We start from the raw sequence: 24,087 nt of genomic DNA on the forward strand, positions 1-24,087 counted from the left end.
CCAGCTGGCTGTGGGGCTAAGCAGATGGGAGCTAATAGGTGGTACCTGTATGTGTCCTTGATGGTTACAAAATTGAGCTTGGGTTGGTGGCCAAAGAAGGGTCCCTGATAGGTCCAGTTAAAACCTTTCAGGCTCGGGTAGGCTTCCACCTTGACTTTAAGTTCGAGCTTCTCACCCACGGTCACCTCCTGGAGGAGGTTCTGCTCAGAAGTCAAGTTCAAGTAGGCACTCTCTGGAAAGCAGAACACACAGAGCTCTGGCGTTAGTGGGAAGATGCCCCAGTTTGTTCACTTGGTGATGTGCCCAGTGATCTAGTCTTTCAGCTAGACCCTCCCTCAGCACCTACTGTGTGCCAGGCACACAGACCCCACCGCCAACCAAGACTTGCCCTCTGACATCTCTTTTCCCACTATCCACACCCCCAAAGCCCAGGGCTCTGAACTCTTCTGAGTTCCTGGGAGAACCTGGGCAAATTCTTCTCCTCCTTGGTGCCTCTACCTCTTTACTTATAAGATGAAAAGAATGAATATATCTATGTTGATGTAAGTTTTTGAAAATTTTTCTAGCAGTTAAGAAAGTCTGCTTCCCCCATCCACATACCCTCACCCATTTCCCCTTTTTCTGATAGCTTATTCAATGCAGCTTCCATATTCAGCTCTGAAGTGGGCTTGTGACCCAGGCCAGCCAATCAGGGTAATCTGTCCCCTTTGGACCAGTGATAGGTTTAGGGTAGGCACATGAGTCCATGACACTCATTTCCATGATTTTTGTTGGAACTGTGGGAAAAAAGAAGCCCTCATTCCACTGGAATCTCCAAGCTTGGTGCTGCCCCACAAGACAAACAGAGCTGAGAGTTGGGAAGCAACAGATCCTTGTCCACATCTGAACACCTAGATCCAACAATACCTGAAGCTCATATCCATGGGTTTTGTCACTATAAAGCCAATAAAATCCTCTTTGATTAGGTCAGTTTGAGTTCGTTTCTGTCATCTATATCGCAGGAGTCCTGACTGGTGAATGAAATGTTGCGTGAATGAAAATCAAGCTGCTCTGACTGAATCTCAGGCAAAGGAGTAGTGGCAAGAACCCCCATTCACTCAGCCTCTCTGTGCCTCTTATGGAAGTCCTGAAACGCCTTCTTAAAATCCCAAGGCTTTACAAAAATCCCTGGACTAGATGATCTCTAACAGCTCTTCTTCTTACTGCAGTCTATGAAATCTAAAATTCACTCTTCTACCCTGTGACGTGCCTGCTCAGAAAACCCCCATGACTCCCCATCACCTCCACTATTCAGCTTGGCATTCAAGGCTCTTCTCAAGCAGGTCTCCCTACGCCCATCTAGCCATCTCCCCTCTTCCTACGTACACGCACACACACGTGCACACACACACTCAGTTCTCCATCCATCTCGGTCTCCCAACATCTCCTGAACACACCCGCGGTCGTTCCAACCTTGGATGCTGTGCTCAAATCGTTTCCTCTATCAGGAACCCTGTCTTCTTCCTCTCTTCTACTTAGCTCCTTCTCATCCTTCAAGACTCATCCCCATCAGGGAGGCTCCACCCGTCAGTCCAGGCTACCAGGAGCTCTCTCGCCACTGGATTCCTGTTGCCTTTTTTTGCTTTCTTTTTCTTTTTTAAATTGGGGTATGAGTTGATGTACAATATTATAAAAGTTTCAGGTATACAACAGTGATTCACAGGATTCAAAAGTTATACTCCATTTATAGTTATTATAAACTCTTGGCCACACGCCCATGTTGTACAGTGTACGCTTGTAGCTCATCTTGTGCGTAACGGCTGTACCTCTTTAGTTCCCCGCTCCTCTGTGGCTCCTCCCCTTTCCCTCTCCCTACTGGTAACCACTAGATTGTTCTCTATATCCGTGTGTCTGTTTTCTTTGTTACATTTGTCTCATTTTTCAGATTCCATCTCTAAGCGACAATATACAGTATTTGCCTTTGCGTCTGACTTACTTCTCTCAGCACAGTGCCTTCTGCTGCCCTCTTGGATCACGCGTTCATTAGGCTCCCTTCTGCCTCATGCATCGGGTTCTCCCTTTAGTTAGCTGTCTTCTCTTTCTGAGTTTGTCAGCTTTTAGGGCAAGGCCATTTTCTTGTTCTGTTTCCCCTTTAGCCATCTACTTATCTATCCACCCAAACTCTAACCACTTCCCACCATTACCACCCTAATCAAGCTGCCGTCACCTCCAGCTCAGACGACTGCAGTGGCCTCCTTACTCGTCCCTCTGCTTCTACCCTGGTCTCCCTCTAAACAGTCCTCCTCAAAGCACCCGACAGCTGTGTTACATCTTGTTCCATCCAAGTCAGATCATGTCACCCCCGTCCTCAAACCCTCCGATGGCACTCTATCTCTGTCAAGAGGAAAAGCCCCGCAGGGGTCTTCCCCGTCCCCTCTCTGACCTCATCTTGTACCACTCTTCCTCTCGAGATCCACCCCAGCCACACGGGCTGACTTGCTCCTTGCAAGTGGCGAACACAGTTCTGCCTGAAGAACTTCGCATGCCCTCTGCCTGGAGCTCTCTTCTCCAAGATGCTACATGGCTTGCTCCTGCACCAACTTCAAGTCTTTGCTCAAATGTCAGCTCTCTGGTAAGACCTTCCTTGATGACCACCCTAATTTTAAACTGAAAACCCTATGAAAGTGATTTTTAAAAAATATTTTGCTTGTTGCTTACCTTCTCCAAACTAGAGTACAAACTTCACATGGGCAGGGATTTTTGTATCTGTTTCATTTGTAGCTGTAACCTCAGCATTTAGAAGTATCTGGCCAGAAGTGTGAAGGAAGACAAACATCTATTGAGTGACTGTTTGCCTACACTAGGAAACAGCAGGACTGGAACCCGTAACCGGGAGACAGTTCAGTGTTCTCTCCTCCCTTAGCCCTCAAAGCTCCTGGCATGGGGTGGAGCCCCCAGGAGAGCTTACACGATCCTGCAAATCTAGTGCATTGCTTATGCTATGAGGGTAGCAATTCTCATGCCTCCCCCAACTTCCCCTCAGTCTCCCATAACACTTATCACACAAGGTGTGGCCAGACTGAAATGACTCCAAGCCTGTCCCCACTCTGAAGAAACTCCCCTCTGCTTCTGGATTCTCAGCCCAGTGACTGGCACTGCCTCCCACCCAGTCACTCTAACCAAAGGCCTGGAAGTCATCCTGGCTCCTTTCTCCTTCACCCCTACATCCCCGCAGCCACCAATTTTCCATTATCCCTCCTAAATCATTTTGGGTAACAGACTCTTCTGGGCCCCCACCATGGTCCAGCACTCTTCACCATCTCTAGCCTGGACCACTGCGTTAACTTCCCTGATGGGTCTCCAGCCTCTAGTCTCCCATCCTGTCCACATGACGTTTGGGCTGAGCCTTCTCAAATAACATCTCCTCACACACTCTTAGACACTATTTACTCTGCCAGGTCCTATTCTAAGCACTTCAAGAATATGTATATATGTACACGCATACATATTTTCATTTAATTCTCACAAGAACCTCTCAGTTACTGTTAGTATCTCCATTTTGCAGATGGGGAAATAGATTCCTCAACCTACGTAAGTCATTGGTGGAGCCAGGTTGGAATGTCACCCAGGACTGTGGCTCCTGGCCACCACACAGTGGCCTTCTGTGCATTCTGATCTCATCACTCTCCTCTTGAAAACCTTCAATGACCTCCCAATGGATATGATGCAAACCACCTGCCCACCTTGCCATCGGACAGCACCTTCATCCCTGCTTCCCTGTGGCCATCCTCACACTGCTCCACATCCGGGCTGTTGTCAGCTTCTTTGATGTCTCAAATGTTCTTTGTTCTCTTTGCCACCGAGCCTTGACTATGCTGTTCCCTCTGCCAGGAGTGCTGTTCTCCTTACTTTCCCACCCCTCTGCCTGGCTAACCCACCTCTATTCTTCTAGTCCCGGCTTAGAGACCACTTTGTCCAAGCCTGGATTGGGGGTCCCCCGTGGTGTTTCCAGGACAACCCATGATTCTCCTGTGGCCACACTGAGTGATCTGGTCACATATCCATGTGACCAGAGTATCCCAGGCATAAAGGAATGAATGAATGAGTGAACAGTGAAGCCCAGGAGGGAGCTACCAGACACCAATCCCCAAAGAGAACACAATGATGCTAGAATGAAATGCAGCCATGCAGCCACGCACTGTAGGAGCTTCAGGGCGGGAGAGGGGGATTCTGGGGGTAATCTGGGAAGGCTGCCAGAGATGTGGCTCCCCAGCCAGGCCCAGGTTAAGAGGATTCCTGTGAGCTATTCTAACAGTATCTCCCCCTTCTCCACTATCAGCTCCCTCCTTAATCCCCTTGTACACCCCCCTCACCCCAGGATCCCTGTCAACCCTCCCCCACCACCCCGATGCTCACCTACCACCCGGAAGACCATGGAGGTGGAGCGGACACCCTGGGAATTGATGGCCACGCAGGTGTAGTTGCCAGCATCTTGGAAGCCTACGTGATCGAGGCCGAGGGTCAGGACTTTTTGGTACCGGTTCTCATGGAAGTCAGATTGTTGAGAGATGGAGAGCTGCAGCCAGAAGGAATAGAAATGGTATACCGAGGTTCAGATCTGGGTTCAGATTCTCAGCCTTTAAGGATTACTATCTGCCTTTCCTTGGATGAGGGACTGAACTGAACCTCAGCTTCATCTGCCAAGTGGGGCTGACAGCAGCCCCATGCTCCTAGAGCTGTAATGAAGAGTGAGACACAGCCTGCAAATGGCAGAGGGCCAGGATGGGCGCACAGTAGGCACAGTGCAGAGGGGCGGTGTTCTTAGAAGCAGCCTCGTGTCATTTCCTCCTGAGAAAACTCCCTCTTCCTTCCTCACTCCAGAGTTTTTCTGAAATGACCTTTATATCCCTGGGCTTCAAGGGTGGCCGAGGAACCCCCTGCTAACTCAGAAGTGAGCTGACACGTGGCTCTCGTCTATGGCTGGGGCAAAGGTCATGGGTCAACGGGGTGGAATACTGTCCCCTCCCCGCAAGATTCAGTGGCATGAGCCCGAGTCCTTTTTCTGGATCAGCTACTGACTGGCAGTGAGATGTTGGGTGTGTCCACTCCTCTCCCTGAGCCTTGGCTGTGCCTTCAGCCCAGAGAGCCAGCTTGAGGCGAGGCCAGGGGCTCTACCCTGCAGGGCCGGGCATGCAGGGGTGAGGGGCCGACTGCACCCTGCTGTCTCCCCAAGGACTGACCTTGGTGTCTCCGCGCTGGAGGAAGACGTCGAAGTTGACATCAACGTCACTGGCTGAGCACACGATCTGGGCAGCCTCTCCCTGAATCTGCACCAGCTCTGCAGGCTTCAGTGTCAAGGTTGGGGGCCCTGGGACGACTGAGATCAGGGGAAGACTGCCATGAACTCTCAGGCCAGAGCAGGCACTCTGCTTCCTGCCATGGGCCAGGCTCCCATCCCAAATCCTGGGAGGCAGCCCTGATGCCTCAATTTTCCCCACAACATGTCCTGTTTCCTAAATAGAGCTTGAAAAGTTCTCTTCCCTCCGTCACCACCGCCGCTGCCCTCTCCCCAGTCTCACCATCACTCTATGCTCTGGACTCCCACAGCCACCAGGGAGGCCTCCCTGCTTCGTCCCTGACTCCTCACAGCAGCCTAAGTGAGCTCTTTAGAATGAAAACTGGATACTGCCCCTCTCCTGTGCCAATACTCGAAGGCTTCCCATCACTCGCAGAATAGAAGCTGAAGTCTCTCCCCTCCCCAAGCCCTGTTCCCGACGCCTGCACACCTGCTAGCCTTGGCTCGCCACGCCGCGGCCACCGCCTTTCCCACCCGGACCTCGCACCTGCCCTTCCCTCCGGGAAAGCTCCCTCCTGCACTTTGATTGGTTGCTTTCAGATCTTTAGCTCAAATGTTCCTCAGAGGCCTCCTGGGACAGTTTAGCTGAATTTGTCCCACCCCCCACCCCAGTTTCTCCAGCGTGGTTTCTTGTTCACTGTTGGTATTTACTTTCTCTCTAGTCCATCTTCCTGGTTAAACACTTAGCCCAGTGCCTGACACATAGTAGGCATTGAATTAATATTCGTGGCTGTGCTGTTGTTGAAAAATAATCTAATTCCATTTCTCAAGGTCCAGAGACACTAGGGAACTCACCCCTGGTCACTGAGAGGGTCACAGCAGAATTAAGGCCCAGGGCTGTTGGCTCCCAGCCAGCCCGGGGCTCCCTCTGCAAGATGAGGTGCAGGCAAAGAGCCCTCATGACCTTCTCTGCACACAAAGTAGGGGCCTGTGACTCTCCGCACAGGTTTCGTGGCCTCAGAGTGCAGGGCCTTGGGCCAGCCATGCCGCTCTGACCCTGGCCTCACGACAGGCACCTTATTCCTGCCTGAAGCCCAGGTTCTGAGTCTGGGGCCCTGCTGACTCACACTAGCCCTTCCAGAAGCCAGAATCCCATCCATCAGCCCAGCAGGGACAAGGGGGAACATGAATGAGGCTTCACCACCAACGGTGCCCCCAAGTAAGAGGTGTCCCATGCACCCATCACCCCCCGGCCTGGGCACCAGGCGGGCGCTGAGTGGGAAATCCACATCTGAGGGTGTGGGAGAGCTTCAGGCCCTCCTTCCATCCCTGAAACATTCAGTTCCCACCTCACAGCTGTGTACCTGCTGTTCCCTCTGCTGAAGCGGATCTTGGCACAGCTACCTTCTTCTCATAATTCACATTTCTGCTCAAGAAAACTGTCACTCTCTCTGCAGGGCTCCCCCCACCCCAGTCTCTATTCCATCACCCATTTAATGATGTTCACAGCCTATCTCATGATCTGAGATCACCTTGCCTACTGAGATACTGACTTGCATGTGGTCTGCGTCCCTGTACCCGACACCTTGATGTCTTGCCCTGTAGGTGACTGTGGGGCAACTGGAAGGAAGAAGAGAAAGCAGGTGCCCCCGTTCCTTCCCGTCAGGCCAGGTGCCAGCTCTCCGTCCCTCCCCGCCCACGCACCTCTCTGCACTTTAAGCCGGATGCCGATCGACGTCACTGTCCTGCCGCCTACCCGAGCGCTGCACTGGTAGTCCTGGCTTTCAATGAACTTGGCCTTGTGGATGGTGAAGCCATTCCAGGGCGAGAAGGAGTAGTTAGTTTGGCGCAAGACAGGCCGGCCACGCACCCGCACCAGCGAAACGCTCGCCGCCAGTTCCGGGTCAGTGAGCAGGCAGGGCAGCAGCGCATCCTGACCCTCCAGCGCCGTCACCTCCTGGGCCAGAATCTTCCAGGGCCGAACAGGGTCTGGGGTAGAAGGAGACAGGATTAGTGCCCTCCCTTCAGCAGGATAAGTGGTCCCTGGACAGTGGTGATGAGGAGGCTTAGAAATACTGATCACTTGCTTGAAGTCACACAAAACCAAGGAAGCTCGGCTGATGCCTGGGGCTCTGGACCCAGGTCCAGCCCCACTACTTGATGCTGTGTGACCTTGGGCAAATGACTTAACCCTTCTAAGCCTCTGAAAAACGAGCATAATCACAGAATCACCTCACAGGGTTGTTGTGAAGACTACCTTAGAAACACTGCCATAGGTCCTTGTTCGTGGCAGGCTCAGTAAAGGTGGAGCTGGTATGTTATGACTGTTAAAATTACAGCCCAGCCCTCCAGCCCATTCCTGGTGGGCACTGCTTGGCTAGTCCTCCTGGGAGTGGCCTCAGAGTCCTTACCTTTGACGTAGAGGTGGATGGTAGCACTGCCCCCCAGGGAGTCTCCAAGCTCAGTGCAGCGATACGTCCCCGTGTTTTGGAAGGTAGCATTGTTCGTGGTCAAGACGCTGCTGGGGGCATCAGGGTCCAGGGTCCAGTAAGAAGAAATGGGGCCGTCCCATTCCACACTGCCATTGCTCACACATCGCAGGGTCACAGTTGTGCCGGGCTCCACAACCAGCTCAGGGCCACTGGGTTCAATCACTGGGACCCCCTGACCTGGTGATAGGTGGTGGCAAACAGAAGTGAGGCCTGAGGTCACAACCCCTGGTCCACACCCTGCCTCTGAGATGGGTGCTGCCCTAGAAGGGCTGGTTCTGGTTCTGGGGTCCAGCTGTGACTTGCAGGATCGCCTTGAACAAGCTGCTGCCCTTCTCTGGTCATTTGATCAGCCCCCTACCCCAAACCTGCTGCTGATGCACTGATGGCTCTGATACCCACAGCAGTCCCCTTCTCTGCCAAGGGAGATTTCTTGGCCTTCCGCCTAGCCACCGTCCCATGGGGATCTCCCAGCCTCCAGCCTCAGTCTTCCCAGCTGCATCATTCCCCCCAGGAATGGACTCCCTTAGTCCTATGTACGAGTGGGGTGCAACCCTGATGCCAAGCCCAGGGCCTGCCTCAACACAGGAGCCTCAAGCAAGCAAAGGAAGCAACAGAACATTCATGGCAAAGTCCTCCATGGGTGGAAGAAAATGGGTGTAGGATCTTAGCCCAGCAGAGTTAGAAATGTTCAGGAGCTTTCTGTGTGCCCACTCCTGTCACTGGACATCTGGTCTGTAGCACAGTGGGATAGTTCAGAGGCTCTGTGCCTCAGTTTCCCCACTTATAAAATGGGGACCATAATTGCACCCATTTATTGGGATGTCAAGGGGTTTAAATGTATGGGAAGCCTTCAGAACATCACCTGCTCGCCTGTCACCAAATGCTCAGTAAAGCCTAGCCTTTATGTTTATTATCTAGTTTACCCCCAGCAGCCCACCCTGATACCCCAGCACTGCTGTGTTTAGTGGGGAGACGGTCTCTTTTAAGGAAAATTTTCTTGAAGGAGAAAAGAGAACTTGAAACTCATCCCAGGCCCTCCGGGAAGAAGGCCCACTGGCTCTGCAGCGTCAGCATTTCTCCAGGGCCTAAAATAGGGGCACAGGAGGGAAGTGAGAGCTGATTCAAGGCCCTGGAGGGGCTGCCAGGCGCCCTCTGGCCTGCACAGGCGGAAACACATTGCTGGCACCAGGCTCGGGCCCGGTTTCCGCTCAGCCTGCAGCCCTTCTCCCAGGGATGGTCTCACTTCTGCTTCCTGGCCACTGTCCCCTCTAGGGGAGAGACTTCTGCCCCAGGAGAGGGAGTACCACCTGCTGGACATCAGCACGTCCTGGCTTGTGGGACCTGGCTCTGACACTGACCCACGAGGTACCTCTGGTTGAGTTCCAGTGATGGGGACACAGACACCAGCCCTGAAGGCACCAGGTAAATTCAGGGCTGCTCCAATGTCCCACACAAAAGCTCCTTAAATGAATCTTTCCATCCCACCAACCTCTGCCATCATCATAGGCTCCAGAATCAGAAAGATCTGTCACGTGATTTCAGGGTGGCTTAATTTGTTTTGATTTTGTATCCATCTGAGGTATGCAGCCTCTCCACCCGAGCTTCTGATCAGCATAAAGGATTGAGTGAACTGGTGAATACAGCCTAGGCCAACGGGTGGGGGGGGGGGGGCAGGGGGGAGTAGCCAGCCCTCCCGTGCTGTGTGACACCAGGGAGAGGAGCAAGTGGCATTTCTGACGGGCTGTTGGCAAATCCCAGCAGAGCAGGTGCTGCTCTATCGCTGCTGCAGCCACGCAGGCCCCCCAGCTGGGCTGTTACAGGGAAGAGCCGGGACTGTGGGGTCACACCGGCGAGGGTCTGAAACTTGGTTCTCCGCTGCTAACTGGATGGGTTGCTTAACCTCTGACCTTCAGGCTACTCTCCCTTCCAATGGGAATAATCTGAGTTCTCACCTCTGAGAAGTCTCAGGAGGATTCAATGAGGTGATACTCAGCCACTAACTCAGTCAACTCTCCTGCCCTGGGTTACTGCTCCAACTGCTCCCTTCCTTCTGGTCCTGACACTGACAGCTGAAGTTTTTAACATTTAAAGGTCATACAGTCTATGCTTTAACACCCCGCGGTCTCGGATTCTGTGGCTCCGCGTTCTGTTTCTGCTGCTGCCTGGTCTCACAAGCGCCTTCTCCCTTCCCCCGTCCTGTCCTCTGGGCCCAGCCTTGGCCTCCTGGAAGTGTAGTCAGAGGCATCTGTCCTGTTTTGTATGTCCTGTTGTCTCAGATACTCACACAGGACAAGGCTGACAGCCTCAACTTCTGCCCTAGTGCCCTGCTGCTGGCTTGGCTGGCAGAAGGGAAAGCCTGCTCAGGCCTGCCCTCCCTAGCCTGGTGCTGGACCCCTGCTTCCCCTCCACTCCACCATCTCGGCTGCCCAAACCTTTCCACCTGCTTTGACTTGCCTGGGAGACCACTCCATCATCAGCTCTCAGGCTGTGCTCCAACCTCCACTCCACTCACCCAGCACACACACACACTGCACACCAAAACCTGGGGCAGTCCCCTCCTCAGCCTAGGGTCTTAGCGAGCCTCTCCTGGTCTCTAGGGTGTTCTGACCCTGTCCGCCAGCTTTCTCACAGCAGCCCCCTGTACTTCTCCTCATTCACCGCTGGTCTACTGAGCTGAAAGCTTGTTTCCAGCCTACTGTCCCCATCTCTTCTTTCCTTTGGGGCTAGATGCTGGATAGCCACCCCCTCCTCCCAGCAGTGCTGCCCTGCAGGCAGGTTCTGGACGTGAAGACAGGACAAGGCAGGGAAGTAAAACCCATGGAGCTTTTTAGCGTGAAGGGAATATTCTCTATCTAAATTGAGATGATGTCAAACTCATCACTTGTCAAAACTCATCACTGGACACTTAAGAATGTGCTTTCTACTGTAGGTAAGTTACATCTCAGTAAAAAAGGAGAGACACTCAGTGGGATTAACTGGGCCAGAAACAGATCTTCAGGGAGCCATCTCTTCATTTGGGACCAGACGCACCTACTCCCCAGGGTCCTGCAGCCTAGGACAGAGGGGAGGCCAGAGCAGAGGCTGCTGTTCCACTCCAACCCCAATCCCCACCCTTCTCCGAGTTCCCTCCAAACAAGCAATATAACGTGTTTGCTGGGCCAACTCGCACTACAAGCCAAGCACTCAGCCCCCCACCTCCAGTTAGACACCCTCTTAGAAGGAGATTCTGCATCACTGCCGCTGCCAGAGGGGCAGAATTAGGGTGGGGTCTGCCCCACAGCTCTGTCCTGAGGCCCAGGAAACTGTGTTTAGGAAGGCTCTAGGCTCCTGTCCTCCCCCAGGCAAGCCTCTACCCTGTACTCTCTCCTCCCAAATTTACTTCTCCTGAAGGTGCGGAGGGTACAGCTCAGTGGCAGAGCACATGCTTAGCATACATGGGGTCCTGGGCTCAATCCCCAGTACCTCCATTAAGAAAAACAAATTAATAAAAATAAAATAAACCTAATTAAAAAAAAAAAAGTTTTGGAGGACTTGGTAATTTACCTCTCCTGAGCCCTGAGCCAGAGACGCTAAACTCTTACTTCTCCTTCTGAGCCCTTACCCAAGGCTTCCAAGGAAGGACCACTGTGTCTTCAGACCTTTCCAAGTCAGGTCCTTCCTAGTGAGTCACAGGCCAGCCGAGCCATTGGGGGTTCTCTGGGGGCCTCCCTACTCAGTGTAGATCTGGACCAGCAGCATTGGCATCTCCTAGGAGCTTGTTAGTAATGCAGAATCTCAGGCCACACCTGAGACCTACTGAATCAGAATCTGCACTGTAACCAGATCCCCAGGGAATTTGCACACACAGTGAAGTCTGAAAAGCATTTAGTTTAGTCCATCGCCATCCCCAACAACCTGCTATTGACCGAAGCCCTGAGATCATTAGAAACATGTTCAGCACACACGGAGAGTCAACATTCGAGGTGGGACAGATCAGCAGCCCTGGCCAGGACGGTTCCACCCCACTCACACCCTTTTTTTTTTACCCCCACTGCCTCTGCGAAGCAGACACCCACAATCCTGCAGTCCAAGGCTGGGGAGATGGAAGCACAGACTGAGGACACCCAGTAAGGGGCAAAGGTTTACAGAGCCCTTCCACACGGACCCTTCTCTGTCACACCCCTGCCACCCCCCAAAGCCCCAGCTCTGCTCTTACCATGCCAGGTTGTGGCCACCAGCAGGATCAGCAGAGCCCCTGGGCCCATGGCCTCAGCAGGGAGGTGGCAGGTTGATGCAGGCTTGGGGGTAGGCAGGGAACTCGACTCCTGGCTACCAGCTCCGCAGGGACTAGCACCACTGGACACACGTTCCTCTCCACTGCACTGGCTGTTTGTCTTGTTTTCCTCTTCCTCCTTCTCCTTGGGCTGATCCCCCTCTTCCCCTTTTAGCTAGGCAAGGCAACCACAGAGTTTGGAAATCTTGGCTTAAGAAAAAAAATAACACATACACAAAGCCATGACCCCCAGGGGGAAGGGCTGGAGTCTGGGGCAGAACTGGCTAAGTATGGGGCCTTTCTGAAGCCTCCACCAAGGGTCCCCTTGCCCAGGGTCAGACATTCTGTCAGTAGCACAAACAGGTGTCTTCAGAGGGGCCAGGTGGCTCTGGCTGAGCTGAAAGGGAAGTTGGGTTGGTCTGGGAGAGCCTGATAATAGCATCAAGAAGCTTCCATTTACAAGACACTCAGAAACCAAGCCCTTTACATTCAGTGTCTCTTTTGGTTTCCACAAAAAAAAGTTTTTATGGTAGGTACCATTGTCATTCCCATTTCAAAGATGGGGAAACTGAGGTTCAGAGAGCTCAGATACTGTAAACTTGCCCACGGTTACATGGCTACCAAATGGTTGAGCTGGAATGCGGATCCAGGTGGCCTGGATGTAGAACTGCCTTTCTGTGGATTAATTACATTTGTTTATTTTCAGAGCGACTCTAATTGTGCTACTATATATCTTAAGAAAACTGGCATTTCTCTCTCCTCTCCTTTTCTAGAGGCAATTGCTTTCACCCCTTTCAGTTTATTCTTTTAGTGTTTTTCTTCGTATTTCTATTAACATGGTTGTCAGTTACTTCTTGAAACCAAAAAATTTCCAATAGAACATTGATCCAGAAAAATGATCATTCTTTCCATCTGCTTACATATTTTTTATAAACATTTTTTTCAGGAAGTATTTTTAACCTTTAGTAATCATAAATACCAACCAAAATTGACTCAAGAAACAGAAACTAACTAGACCTATAACTAGCAGAGATTGAATCAATAATCAAAAACCTCCCCAAAAAGAAAAGCCCAGGACCAAAGAGTTTCACTGGTGAATTCTCCCAAATATTTAAAGAATTAGCCCCAATCCTTCTCAAACTCATTCAAAAAATAGATGAGGGAACATTTCTAAATTCATTCTATGAGGCCAGCATTATCTTGATACCAATGGACAGACAAGAACATCACAAGAAAACTGCAGACCAGTATCCTTTGTGAACATAGATGCAAATATATTCAATAAAATATTAGCAAACCAAACCCAACAGTATATTAAAGTGATTATACACCATGACCAAGTGGGATTTACCCCAGAAATGCAAAGATGGTTCAACACATGAAAAATCAACCTAGTACACCACATCAGCAGAACAACAAAAGTCCCACATGATTATCTTAATTGATACAGAAAAAACCCTTTGACAAAGTTTAACATACTTTCATGATAAAACATGCAAAAGACTAGGAATAAGAAGGAACATTCTCGGGGGGAGGTTATAGCTCAAGTAGTAGAGCGCAGGCTTAGCATGCGTGCATGAGGTCCTGGGTTCAATCCCCAGTACCTCCTCTAAGAATAACTAAATAAATAAACCTACTGAAAAAAAAGGACATCTTCAACATGATCAAGGACATACATAAAAAAGCTCACAGCTAACTCAATGATAAGACACTAAAAGCTTCCCCCTCCCACCCCCACCCTCAGATCAGTAACAAGGCAAGGATGCCTGCTCTCACCAGTTCTAGTCAACATGGTACTGGAGGTTCTAGTCAGGGCAATCATGAAGAAAAAGAAATAAAAAGCATCCCAATTAAAAAGTCAAACTCTCTCTCTTCACAGATGCCATAATCCTATATACAGAAAAATCCTAAAGAATCTATAAAAAAACAATTAAAAACCCCAAATCTATTAGAGCTAATAAATGTATCTAGCAAAGTTACAGGATGTAAGATCAACACACAAAGCTCAAGCATATTTCTATACACTAGCAGTGAACAGCCCAAAAAGGAAATTAAAAAAATAATTTTATTTGCAAGGGCATCAAAATGAATCCAAGACATATACACTGAAAACCACAGCACATCGCTGAAATAAGTTAAGAAGACTCAACAAGTGGAAAGACATTTCTTTTCATAGATTGGAAGATTATAAAAACAGCAAAACTCCCCAAAGTGATCTATAGATTTAACACAGTACCTATCAAAACCCCAATAGCCTTCACTGCGGAAATGGAAAAGCTGATTCTCAAGATCATATGGAATTTCAAGAGATGCCCAATAACCAAATCAATCCTGAAAAAGAGCAAAATCGTGGTTACACTTCCTAATTTCAAAACTTACTACAAAGCTACAGAAAGCGACCGCAGCATGGTGTTGGCGTAAGCACAGATACATACATCAACAGAATAAACTTGAGACTGCAGAAATAAACCTTCATATCTATGGTCAATTGACTTTCAACAAGGGAGTCAAAGCCATTCAATGGGGAAAAAGCAGTCTTTTCAACAACTGGTGTTAAGAGAACTGGATACCCACATACAAAAGAATGAAGTTGGACCCTTACTTCACACCACACAAAAATTAACTCAAAATGGATCAAAGATCTAAATATAAAGGCTAAAACTATAAGATGCATAGAAGAAAGCATAGGGGTAAATATTCATGACCTGAACTTAGAAATGGTTTCATAGCTCTGTCACCGAAAGCACGAGCAACCAAAGGGAAAAAAAAGTAAATTGGACTTTATCAAAATTAAACATTTTGGTGCAAAGAACACTATCAAGAGAATAAAGACAGCACACAGAATGCAAGAAAATATTTGCAAACCATATATACGAGAGTTAAGTATGTAGAATATATATACACACATATCCTATAATTCAACAGAGACAAATACTCAATTTAAGAGTGAGCAAAAAAAATGGAATAGGTATTTCTCCAAAAAAGACATACAAATGATCAACAAGCACATGAAAAGACGCTCAGCATCATTAGTCATCAGGCAAATGCAAATCAAAACTACAATGAGATATCGCCTCACACCAACTAGGTCAGCCGTAATAAACAAACCAGAAAATACTAAGTGTCAGCAACGATGTGGAAAAATTGGAACCCTTGTACATTGCTGGTGAGAAGGTAAAGTGATGCCGCTGCTGTGGTAATCAGTTTGATAGTTCTTCAAAAAGTTAAACACAGAATTACCCCGTGGCCCAGTAATTCTCCTCCTCCATGTGGCCGAGCAGGGCCTCGCTGCCAGGCAGGCACAGACTCCACCAGCGTGGCAGCGGTTTTGAGAAGAGAAAGAGCTTTACTGTGAGGTCAATCAGCAAAAAGAGGGAGGCTCTCAAATCTAGGGTTTAAACAGAAATTTAAAGGGTTAGGGAAATTTCCAACTTGGAAGCTGACTGGCTAGCCTTAAATCAGCCCCTAATAAACTACTTATGCTGCTGGAAGCCAGATTTTCCTTATTGAAGGACTTCTCACTGTGTTAAGGGCTCTGGCGGCCACATTTCCTCAGACTAAATATTCTTGGTTCCAGGGTCATCCTGGAGACATGGGCTCCCATCTGGCACAGGCGCAGTGCTGTCTCCCTCAAGTAACTCAAGGTTTAATTAATCAACAGCCTATTTATGGAGGCAAAACCAGTTTAAGCTGGTGCTGTTTCAATCCTCCCTCCTTTCTCGTACATTCCTCAGCCTTGATGGAAATAGGGGAATGACCGCTGTAGCTGCTCCCTGCTAATTAAGGGTGTGGAATTTTATAAAAGGAATGAAATTGAAGTATTTGTGAGTCCCACCTGAGTCCTGGGCAATCATCATGTGAGTGGGGGAGGTCTTTTTAAACATATAAGGGTTACATTTAGTTTGCAGCTGATTCTCAGCGTGCTGATTTTTCCATCTTGAGGAGGACCCAATCCCTTATGCTTATGCAGAGCAGGGGGACGTCTGTGGGAAATGTTAGTCAGCTAGAAGCATTTTACATATAGCAGATAAAGTAACAGCGGAGACTACCTGTTTTAGAGTATCTAATTCTTTTACAATATGATCATTTTCAAGACTGCAATAATACTTAGTCTTAAGGAAGGGTCTCGCACGTAACATTTCACAAAGGCTCAAATTGGAGCTTGCTTCTAGGGGCAACTCTCACCCTGAGCCGGGCAACTGGCAGGGCCTTATCTCAGATTAAGTTGGTTTCTTGACCTATTTTGGCGATTGTCTTTTTCAAGGTATAATTCATCTTTCCGGTCTTTCCCGAAGACTGAGTCTCCATGAAGCGTGTAACTTTCATTATGTTCCGAGAACCCCAGACACCCTGTGAGTTCCCTTGGCTGTGAAAGCTCCACTGTTGTCTCTTTGCATTGAAAGAGGCAACCCAAAACGAGAGATGATTGCTTTTAGTAAGGCCGGTAAGGCTGTTGTTAACCTCAGAAGCCTTCTCCGTTTCTGAATACTGAGGCTTAAAAGGAGTAGGGACACACTCGGAATGAGTGCTAGGGCCTTGGGGTCTGGGCTTTTGGTTCTGGCCACTTGCTTTGTGGCCAGCCAAATTATTTACTTTAGCTATTTAACTAGCAGTCAGCTGTGTATCTTCTACAATTTGGTTAGTGCCTCTCAAATCCTGTACAAAACAATCTCCAGTCTGGTTTTAATACTGGTGGGATTGCAATGTTATATGGAGATTGACAAGGCTGGATGAATTGGCATTAAGGAAGGTGGTTATCAAGGGGCTTCATACCTTCCTCTGCATGCCTCTTTAAAGGGAATTGCTTTTAATTTGGAGCCTTGGGGCCTGAACGGAGTCCTATTACTATTGGGTCAGCTTTCTTGCTTCTTCCTGGCCTCCCATCAGCCCAAATGTCCACTCTTACCTTTGGCAGAATTCCTTCAGGTACTTCTGGTTGAGGCTTGTCTCCCAGTTCTAACAGTGCAGCTTGGAGGGTGGAGCCTTCATCTGGGAGTACTTGAATGTCTCCCTTTTCTGGTGAGAAATTCATTTAATTTTGTTAGCAGATGTCATCCCAACAAAGGAACAGGGCATTCAGGCATGTACAGAAAGCCACTTTAAATATGTTTCTCCCCAACTACATAAATCAGAGAGAGAAAAGGGGGAGGGTACACATACGAAAACCCTGGGTGGACCCCGGTCATCTAGACCTGTGGGAAATCATCTCAGTGGATGTCGCCCTGCCTGAGGCAGGGCACCCCCTGGGCTGAACTGGGTACAGGCCTGGGGCTAGAGCTGTAGCTCCAGAGGAATTGTTGGAGGAAGACTCCGGGGCGACTCACAGGGATCCCCTACTTCACAGGGCATGGAGAACGGTGGGAGGCACCCACTGTAGTCAGTCAAGATCATTAGGTTCTGACTCAGGCAAGACTGACTTTTCCTGAGGGTCTTCCCTCTGACCCATAATTTTACATCTCTTCTGCAAAATAACTTACAAAAACAAGTCACGGTCAAACGTTGTACCTGACTACTCGATCTGATGAAAGTCAACGACCACAGCGTGAGACAGAGCTGACGGTAGGACAGTGAAGAATTCTCCATCTGGGAGTCCATCCCCTGAAGAAAAACAAGCCCTTAGTGAAGCTGAGCTCTGCAGTTGGCTGACTGGGTTTCTCCCACTGCAGCGCTCAAGATAAGTTTACTCCTTCGCCAGCAAAAACACAAAAAAGCCAGGAACAACTGCCTTTAGCAAGCTCCTGCTCCCTCTTCCCAGGCTTTATGGGTTGGGCCCGAAGTCAACCAGCGCTCTTATCAGAAGCTCGGGGTTTGTGGGATGCGGCGATGTTGGCTGCACCTGGAAACACTTGTGTTCCCGAGAGATGAAGGAAAGCACCAGGGTTTGCCAATCTGTGGCTCAGAGCGCACTTTGTTCCTTTGTAGGAAGCACCTGGGCACACTAGCCACCTCCCCCCTCAACTACTCCACCTTAATGCTGGTTCTGAGGGGTTGGCTGCCCCCTCCCCCGCCCCAAGAATGAAGGTCTGGAGAGAGTGCAAGCAAGCGACCCCTAAGTCAAAGGCTTAGTCAGTATCCCAGGTTTCAAACCCAAGAGCTGAGAATAGTCTGTGGAGTGCAGATCCCTAGAAAATGGCCTTGCATCACCCCCCACCAAAAGCAGAGGGAAATCAAACAGCCTTAAGAGGCATGAAAAAGCAAACCTAGGATGTTGGAACCAATTCCATCTCCTAGTTTGCCTTCCGGAAGGATGCAAGCAAATGCAGTAGTGACTATCCACAACTTGGCTGTAAGGATTCCCCGGAGGAGCCATAGAGGAGAGCAGACAGTCTCAAGGATGACCAGCTTGGATTTAAAGGTTCCCTTAGGGAACACCAAGAAGTTTCCCATTAGAGAGGGTTGTCGAGAACCGTAGCCTGAAAGTCATGCGTGCTCCCCAGCTGCCAAGACTGTAGCCAACTTGGTGAGAGGCTCCTGGTAGTTTTCCCCCTTGAGCTGAAGGCAGGCTTGCTATCGCAGAGGGCTTAGGGGAGTCCACGCCCTGTCTCGTTCACCATCTTGAAAAACTTACCTGCTGAGGAGGCAGGTGGAAGAAGAAACTCTATCACCTTGAAGAAATCGAAGTGTGGAGGCTGAGATGCAGTCAGAGCTCAGCTTGAGAGAGGAATTCAGGAGATACGAGTTGAAACACCCAACCCTCACTACCTTTCTGAGCATGTTGGGGTTTAATCTTCCTGGCCGATGACCAAAATATTTGATCTTCCCAGCAGGTATCACAGACAAGCTAATCTCAATGTCTAGGGAGTTTCCAGGCAGAATACATTCAGCCCAAGCCCTGCACATAGCCCATGGCCTTTAGCATCGCCACCAATGCTTGTTCCTCCCAGCAAACTTAAAAAAAAAAAAAATATATATATATATATATATATATATACACACATACATACACACACACACACACACACACACACACACATACTTAAAAGCACTTCAGTGCTAACTCCATGCTACTTTGGCTCAAACAAAAGAGAGTTAAAATTCTCAATGAGGAAAAGCCAAAATGTGTCCAATTGTATAAAATTCCTTTAACCCAGGCAGGCGGTGTCCTTCTCTGGTGGAGAATTTTCATGCTTTACCCTCTCACCCCAACACAGTAATCAGGGCTGGTTTCATTAACAGTACACACCTGTATCAATACCATCAAGTAGTCATATTGGGCGCAGGTGAAAACTCCTGGCACCTCTATAATAAGCTTTCTAGTCAGAGAGCAACGTCTTTTATCTCCTGAGTCAGAGGATCCTCGTTAATATCAAGTTTCATAAAGCTCTGCTGCAGTCATCCAAGAACCAACCCCTATTAGCCAATCCTAACAAATGATACAGTAGACAAATATAGACGAAGAAAAAAATCCAAAGGCATAAGGCTCTAAGCAAGGATTCGGGATGCTAATCCAATCGTTTGAGCACCTCAGTGGCTATAACCTTTTATACTGTCTCCCTTAGGATGGGACTCTACAATCCTGATGAGATTATTAGAGGATTTAGACACAGGTGCATTGTAACAAGGTTATGCACCCCAAAGACACCTGACGTGTCTAAGGAGCACCGAGGAGCCTGGGGCGCTGTGGTGGGGAAGCAGGACCCTGACAGCTGAACTTCCAGACAAGTAGGTCTAGGTGGCCACTCAGGGTCTGCGGCGAGGGTCCACACTCTGCCAGAGACTGCAGGAAAAAATAATCCGTGATCTGAACTTCCGCCGTAAGAAACTAGAAAAAGAACAAATTAAACACATAGCAACTATGAGGAAGGAAATAAAGACAACAGCAGAAATGAATGAAATCCAGAAAATGTTAGAGAAAAAATTAGTAAAGCCAAGAGCTGTTTCATTGAAAAATAAATAAAATATCCAAGGGAAAAAGAAAAGAAAGATGCAAGTTACAAATATCAGGAATGAAAGAGTGGACATCACCACCAACCCTATGGACATTAAAAGGATAATAAGGGAATGCCATGAACAACTCTAGGCACAGAACTTAAACAAGTTAGATAAGATGGACAAATCCTTTGAAAGACACAAGAATATGCTTCTAACATCACTGAGCTGGCTCGTTGGTCCTAAAAGGATGATAAGCATGTGAAACAGATGCGCCAGCCGAGGTACGTCTGCTAACCCCAGCCTGGAGCAGTCCCCCGCTGCCCTGTAGATGCATGAGTGAACCCCGCTGCGTCCAACCAGATCAGCTGCATACGGTGTAGATGAGTGAGAAATAAATGTTTACTATTGTCATGGTTTTGTGGGAGTTTTATTTGTTTGCTATGCAGCAAAAGCTAAATAATAAATTGAGCTGGGGCAAGTGCCAGGCCTGGGGAGGGTTGGATTTTGCCAGGCAGAGGCAGGGAAGGAAAAGAGGGCATTTGGAAAGAAATGAACAGCAGAGGCAATTCACAGGCTCTCTCGTTGGCCACCAGCAGTTACAGGACCCAGGCAGATGGCGGTAGTCCTGGGAATCCCCTCCCACCACCGTTCCTTTGTCCTCCTTGCTCCCGCAGTGCTCACTGTAAGATATTCATACATGAAGAAGGATCTGTTTTCCCCAAGTGGGAGTTCCCCCAAACTCCTTCCAACCACACAGCCCCTTTCCCAGCAAAAACCTCCAGAAGAATTGTGGGTACAGTATACCCTGCCCGACGTTTGCTCACGCATCTACATGCTCGTGTATCTATCCATTCGTACATTCAGCCATACATTATGGTTCTTAAATATAGTGTCATATGCTATTTATTGCACTAGGGGCTTGAGTTTTATCACTTGACCACACATCTTAGAAGTCTTTCCACGTGTGTACATGGAGACCTACCTCCTTGTTTTTTAATTGCTACACTGTATTCATGACAGGGATGTGCCACAATTTTTTCCTACCATCCCTCTACTTAATGGACAATTTAGTTTCTTGATTTTTCTCCACTGTAAACAATGCGGCAGTGAACATCCTCACACAAGCCATCGTGCATGTGTGCCCTCATGTGAGTGGGGTCCATTCCTAGAGGAGGGATTGCTGGGTCAAAGAGCAGGTACATCAAAATGTGGAGGTACTGTTAAACTGCCCTCCAAAAAAGGCTGTGCAAATGTGCGCTCCAGCCAACAGTGTGTGGGAAACCCAGCTTCACGAAATTCTTGCTGACACTGGCTATTGTTGATCTTTAAAAATATTCCTAGTCTAATATTTAAAAAATGTTATTTCACTGAGATTTTAATATGCATTTCCCAAAATGATGGTGAAATAAACTTTTTTTCCCGCTTGTGTATTTCTACACTATTTCACTATTTGGATTTCTTCTACAGATATCCTTGGCCCATTTTTCCATTTGTTTCTTGTCTTTTATTGATTTATTGGCACCATTTATAGTCCGCATTACGTCTGTTAACCCTATTACCATCCATGTTGCAAATACTCTCCACCAGTCTACCACTTCTAACTTTTTTCGGGGGTGTCCTTATTTACACAGAAGTTTTACTTTGAATGTTGTCTGATTAGTTCTTTTCACTTCTGGCTTCTGGGTTTTGTGTCTTGCTTAGTTAGGAAGCTGAGCCATTTATTGTTTATAAGGCACTTTCATTTCCATTTTCTCATACGGGCCTGGGCCACAGGGACTCAGTGAAGTGCATGCTATCTCCACTGTAGAGATAAGAAAAATGAATGTCAGAGAGGGTAAGTGACTTATCTCAGGTCACACAGCTTCTTTAGGGAAGACTCCAAGCCGGAGCTGAGATTCTCGGGGTCTCAGGCCCAGGTGACCGCTCCCTGCTACCACAGTCAGTCGGCCAGTACTACTTCCCACACACTTACAGCACTCCTGACAGGTCGCCTGCGTTCCTCTTGTTGTCAGAAAGCTGTAGCCCATGCTTCCCTCCCAGGGAACAGACAGGCCTCCTGAGGCACCCACGTGCTGCTTCTGGTGCTGTGTCCTGGACCCGCAGGCAACTCTGTTCCCTGTCCCTCGACAGGAATCCAGTGATGGGGAGGCAGCCCCCAGGGCCTCCAGAGGCACCATGTCTCCAGGTTGAGTACTCTGGTCCCTTAGCAGTCCCCGTGGGACCTGGTCTCCCCGCATATCTGGTCATCCTCACCCTTATCAGATCTTCAACAATGTGCAGGGTCAGCAGCGTGACATTAACTTTTTCAAGTCCAACACGTTTGGAGGGAGTCCCTTTGCGTGGTGACAGGGGCACATCAGATGACATGGGGGACAGGTTGGAGAGTCTCTGAGGGCTTCCAGAGCAGTGGCTTTGGAGATGGTCCTTGGATGAGTCCTCCAGGCAGAAAGGAAAAATCCAGGAGAGTGACTGGCATGACAGCAGAGAAGGTGAAAATTCAGGGCTCCTTGTGGCCAGGCAGAGGAGGGCGGCAGAGGCAGAGGTAGGAAAGGGCAGAGTCTAAGTGGAAAGGGTCCCTGACCACCTGGCTGGGGGCTCAGACTTTATCCTGTAGGCCAGGGGTTCTTCGTGGGAGTCTCTAGAAAGGGGTACCTCCAAGTACAGTCCAGGAGCCCAGCTTCAGAATCACAGGAGTTAAAATGCAGCTTCCAGGGCCACCCCAGGCCTGCTGAATTAGGGTGGGAGGTGGGAACCTGCATGGGAAGCAGGCTCTCTAGGGGATTCTGATGTTACTCAGGCCTCTGCCCTCAAAAGCTCTTGGATAGCCTCAAGGAAATGTGAGGATCTCTAAGTTGTAAGTGAAATTTGTGTCTGATCAGGACATGGTACTCAGCTTCCATGCAGTTCCAAAAAGTCCCTGACCCAGGCTGGCAAGGACCAATCTCTGGTGGAGGGTATTGAGGTGGAGAAGGGATGTGGCTGGTGAGAGGGGTGGTCTAGGCCACCTTAGCAGAACCTGTCTCTGTCTTCTACATTAGAGGAAGCTGCCTTACTCAGCTAGTTCTGTCCACCTGGCTAACTCTGACTCTGACAGCTCCTCGGCCTCCCTATCTCCAGGAGGCCTCCCTGTCCCTCCCAGGCCAGCAGGGGCCCCTCCTGTGCATCCCAGGCCTGCTGGGCTCACCCCCATCTCAGTTATTTCCTCACTCATAGGCCTCTGAGGTTTATCAGGTTCTCACCATGTGTCAGGCAGTAGGTATGCCAAGCAGTCTTTGGAGTTTTCTCATTGACTCCTCAACCCTAGAAGGAGGTATGGTTATTATCCCAAGATTCAGAGAAGTTAAGTCACTTTCCCAAGATCACACAGCGGGTGAGGGAATTTCTCTCTCTTGAGCCTATGGTATACTTGACTCTTCTGATCCACTGATTTAGACATTTAAAGGATGACTGAATCAATGAATGAATGCTGCGCTCCAAAGCTCTGCAAGCAGGAAGGTACTCAACCCTCGCACAAATACGACATTTGAAGGCTTCACATTTTCCACGTGTTGTTTACGTACCAGGTACCATGCCAGGCTCTCTGTACATTTACCTCATTTAATCCTCTCAGCCAGGAGGCTGGTTCTGTTAATTATCCTCATTTTGCAGATGAGGAAACCAAGGCTCAGAGAGGTTAGGCACTTGCTCCAGGTCCCAGAGCCAGCAGATGACAGAGCTGGCTGCAGACCCTATGCTAATGACCACCACGATGCACAGGGGGACCCTGGGTCCTTCCCAGCAGCAAGGGTGCTGACCCCAGTGGATGTGGGTGGGCTGGCTGAGGAAGCTGCTGGGAGGGTGACAAACAGGAATCCTGGATTGACATCACTCTTTCCTGTGGTAGAGGAACTCTGAGACAGGTTTGCATGTCAGCCCAAACATTAGGAAATCCTGAAGCGACTGTGTGGGCCTGCCACCATCCTGCACACACCGAGGGCCTGATCCTCATCGCCCTGCCTGGTTCCAGGCTCCTGGCACCTCCAGACCCCATGGCAGGGATAGCTTAGCCCTCACCTCCTGATTCAACCCCAGGCCCAGACCATGTCCTGGGATCCAGGAAGTTTCCCCACGAGAAAGTGGAGGGGCCTGAGCCAGGAACCAGGAATGCAGCATCAGGACAGTTGGGTACCAGTCCTGCTTCAGCTCTAGGCCAGAGA

General features: G+C 49.2%; 1 protein-coding gene across 1 annotated transcript in view; it reads right to left on the reverse strand.

Annotated features, from left to right (window-relative positions):
• Positions 1–12,166, reverse strand: part of CSF1R (colony stimulating factor 1 receptor) — a 28,199-nt gene extending 16,033 nt beyond the window's left edge. The window contains exons 1-6 of the mRNA XM_010991175.3: positions 11,963–12,166; positions 7,687–7,944; positions 6,980–7,264; positions 5,220–5,356; positions 4,396–4,555; positions 46–232 (exon numbers count right to left, since the gene is read on the reverse strand). Coding sequence (XP_010989477.1) covers positions 46–232; positions 4,396–4,555; positions 5,220–5,356; positions 6,980–7,264; positions 7,687–7,944; positions 11,963–12,011 — 1,076 coding nt within the window. The 5' untranslated portion in view covers positions 12,012–12,166. The remainder of the gene's footprint in view (positions 1–45; positions 233–4,395; positions 4,556–5,219; positions 5,357–6,979; positions 7,265–7,686; positions 7,945–11,962) is intronic.
• Positions 12,167–24,087: the final 11,921 nt, after the last annotated feature.

This window comes from Camelus dromedarius, chromosome 3 (assembly GCF_036321535.1).
Source record: "Camelus dromedarius isolate mCamDro1 chromosome 3, mCamDro1.pat, whole genome shotgun sequence".
Classification (NCBI taxonomy): domain Eukaryota; kingdom Metazoa; phylum Chordata; class Mammalia; order Artiodactyla; family Camelidae; genus Camelus; species Camelus dromedarius.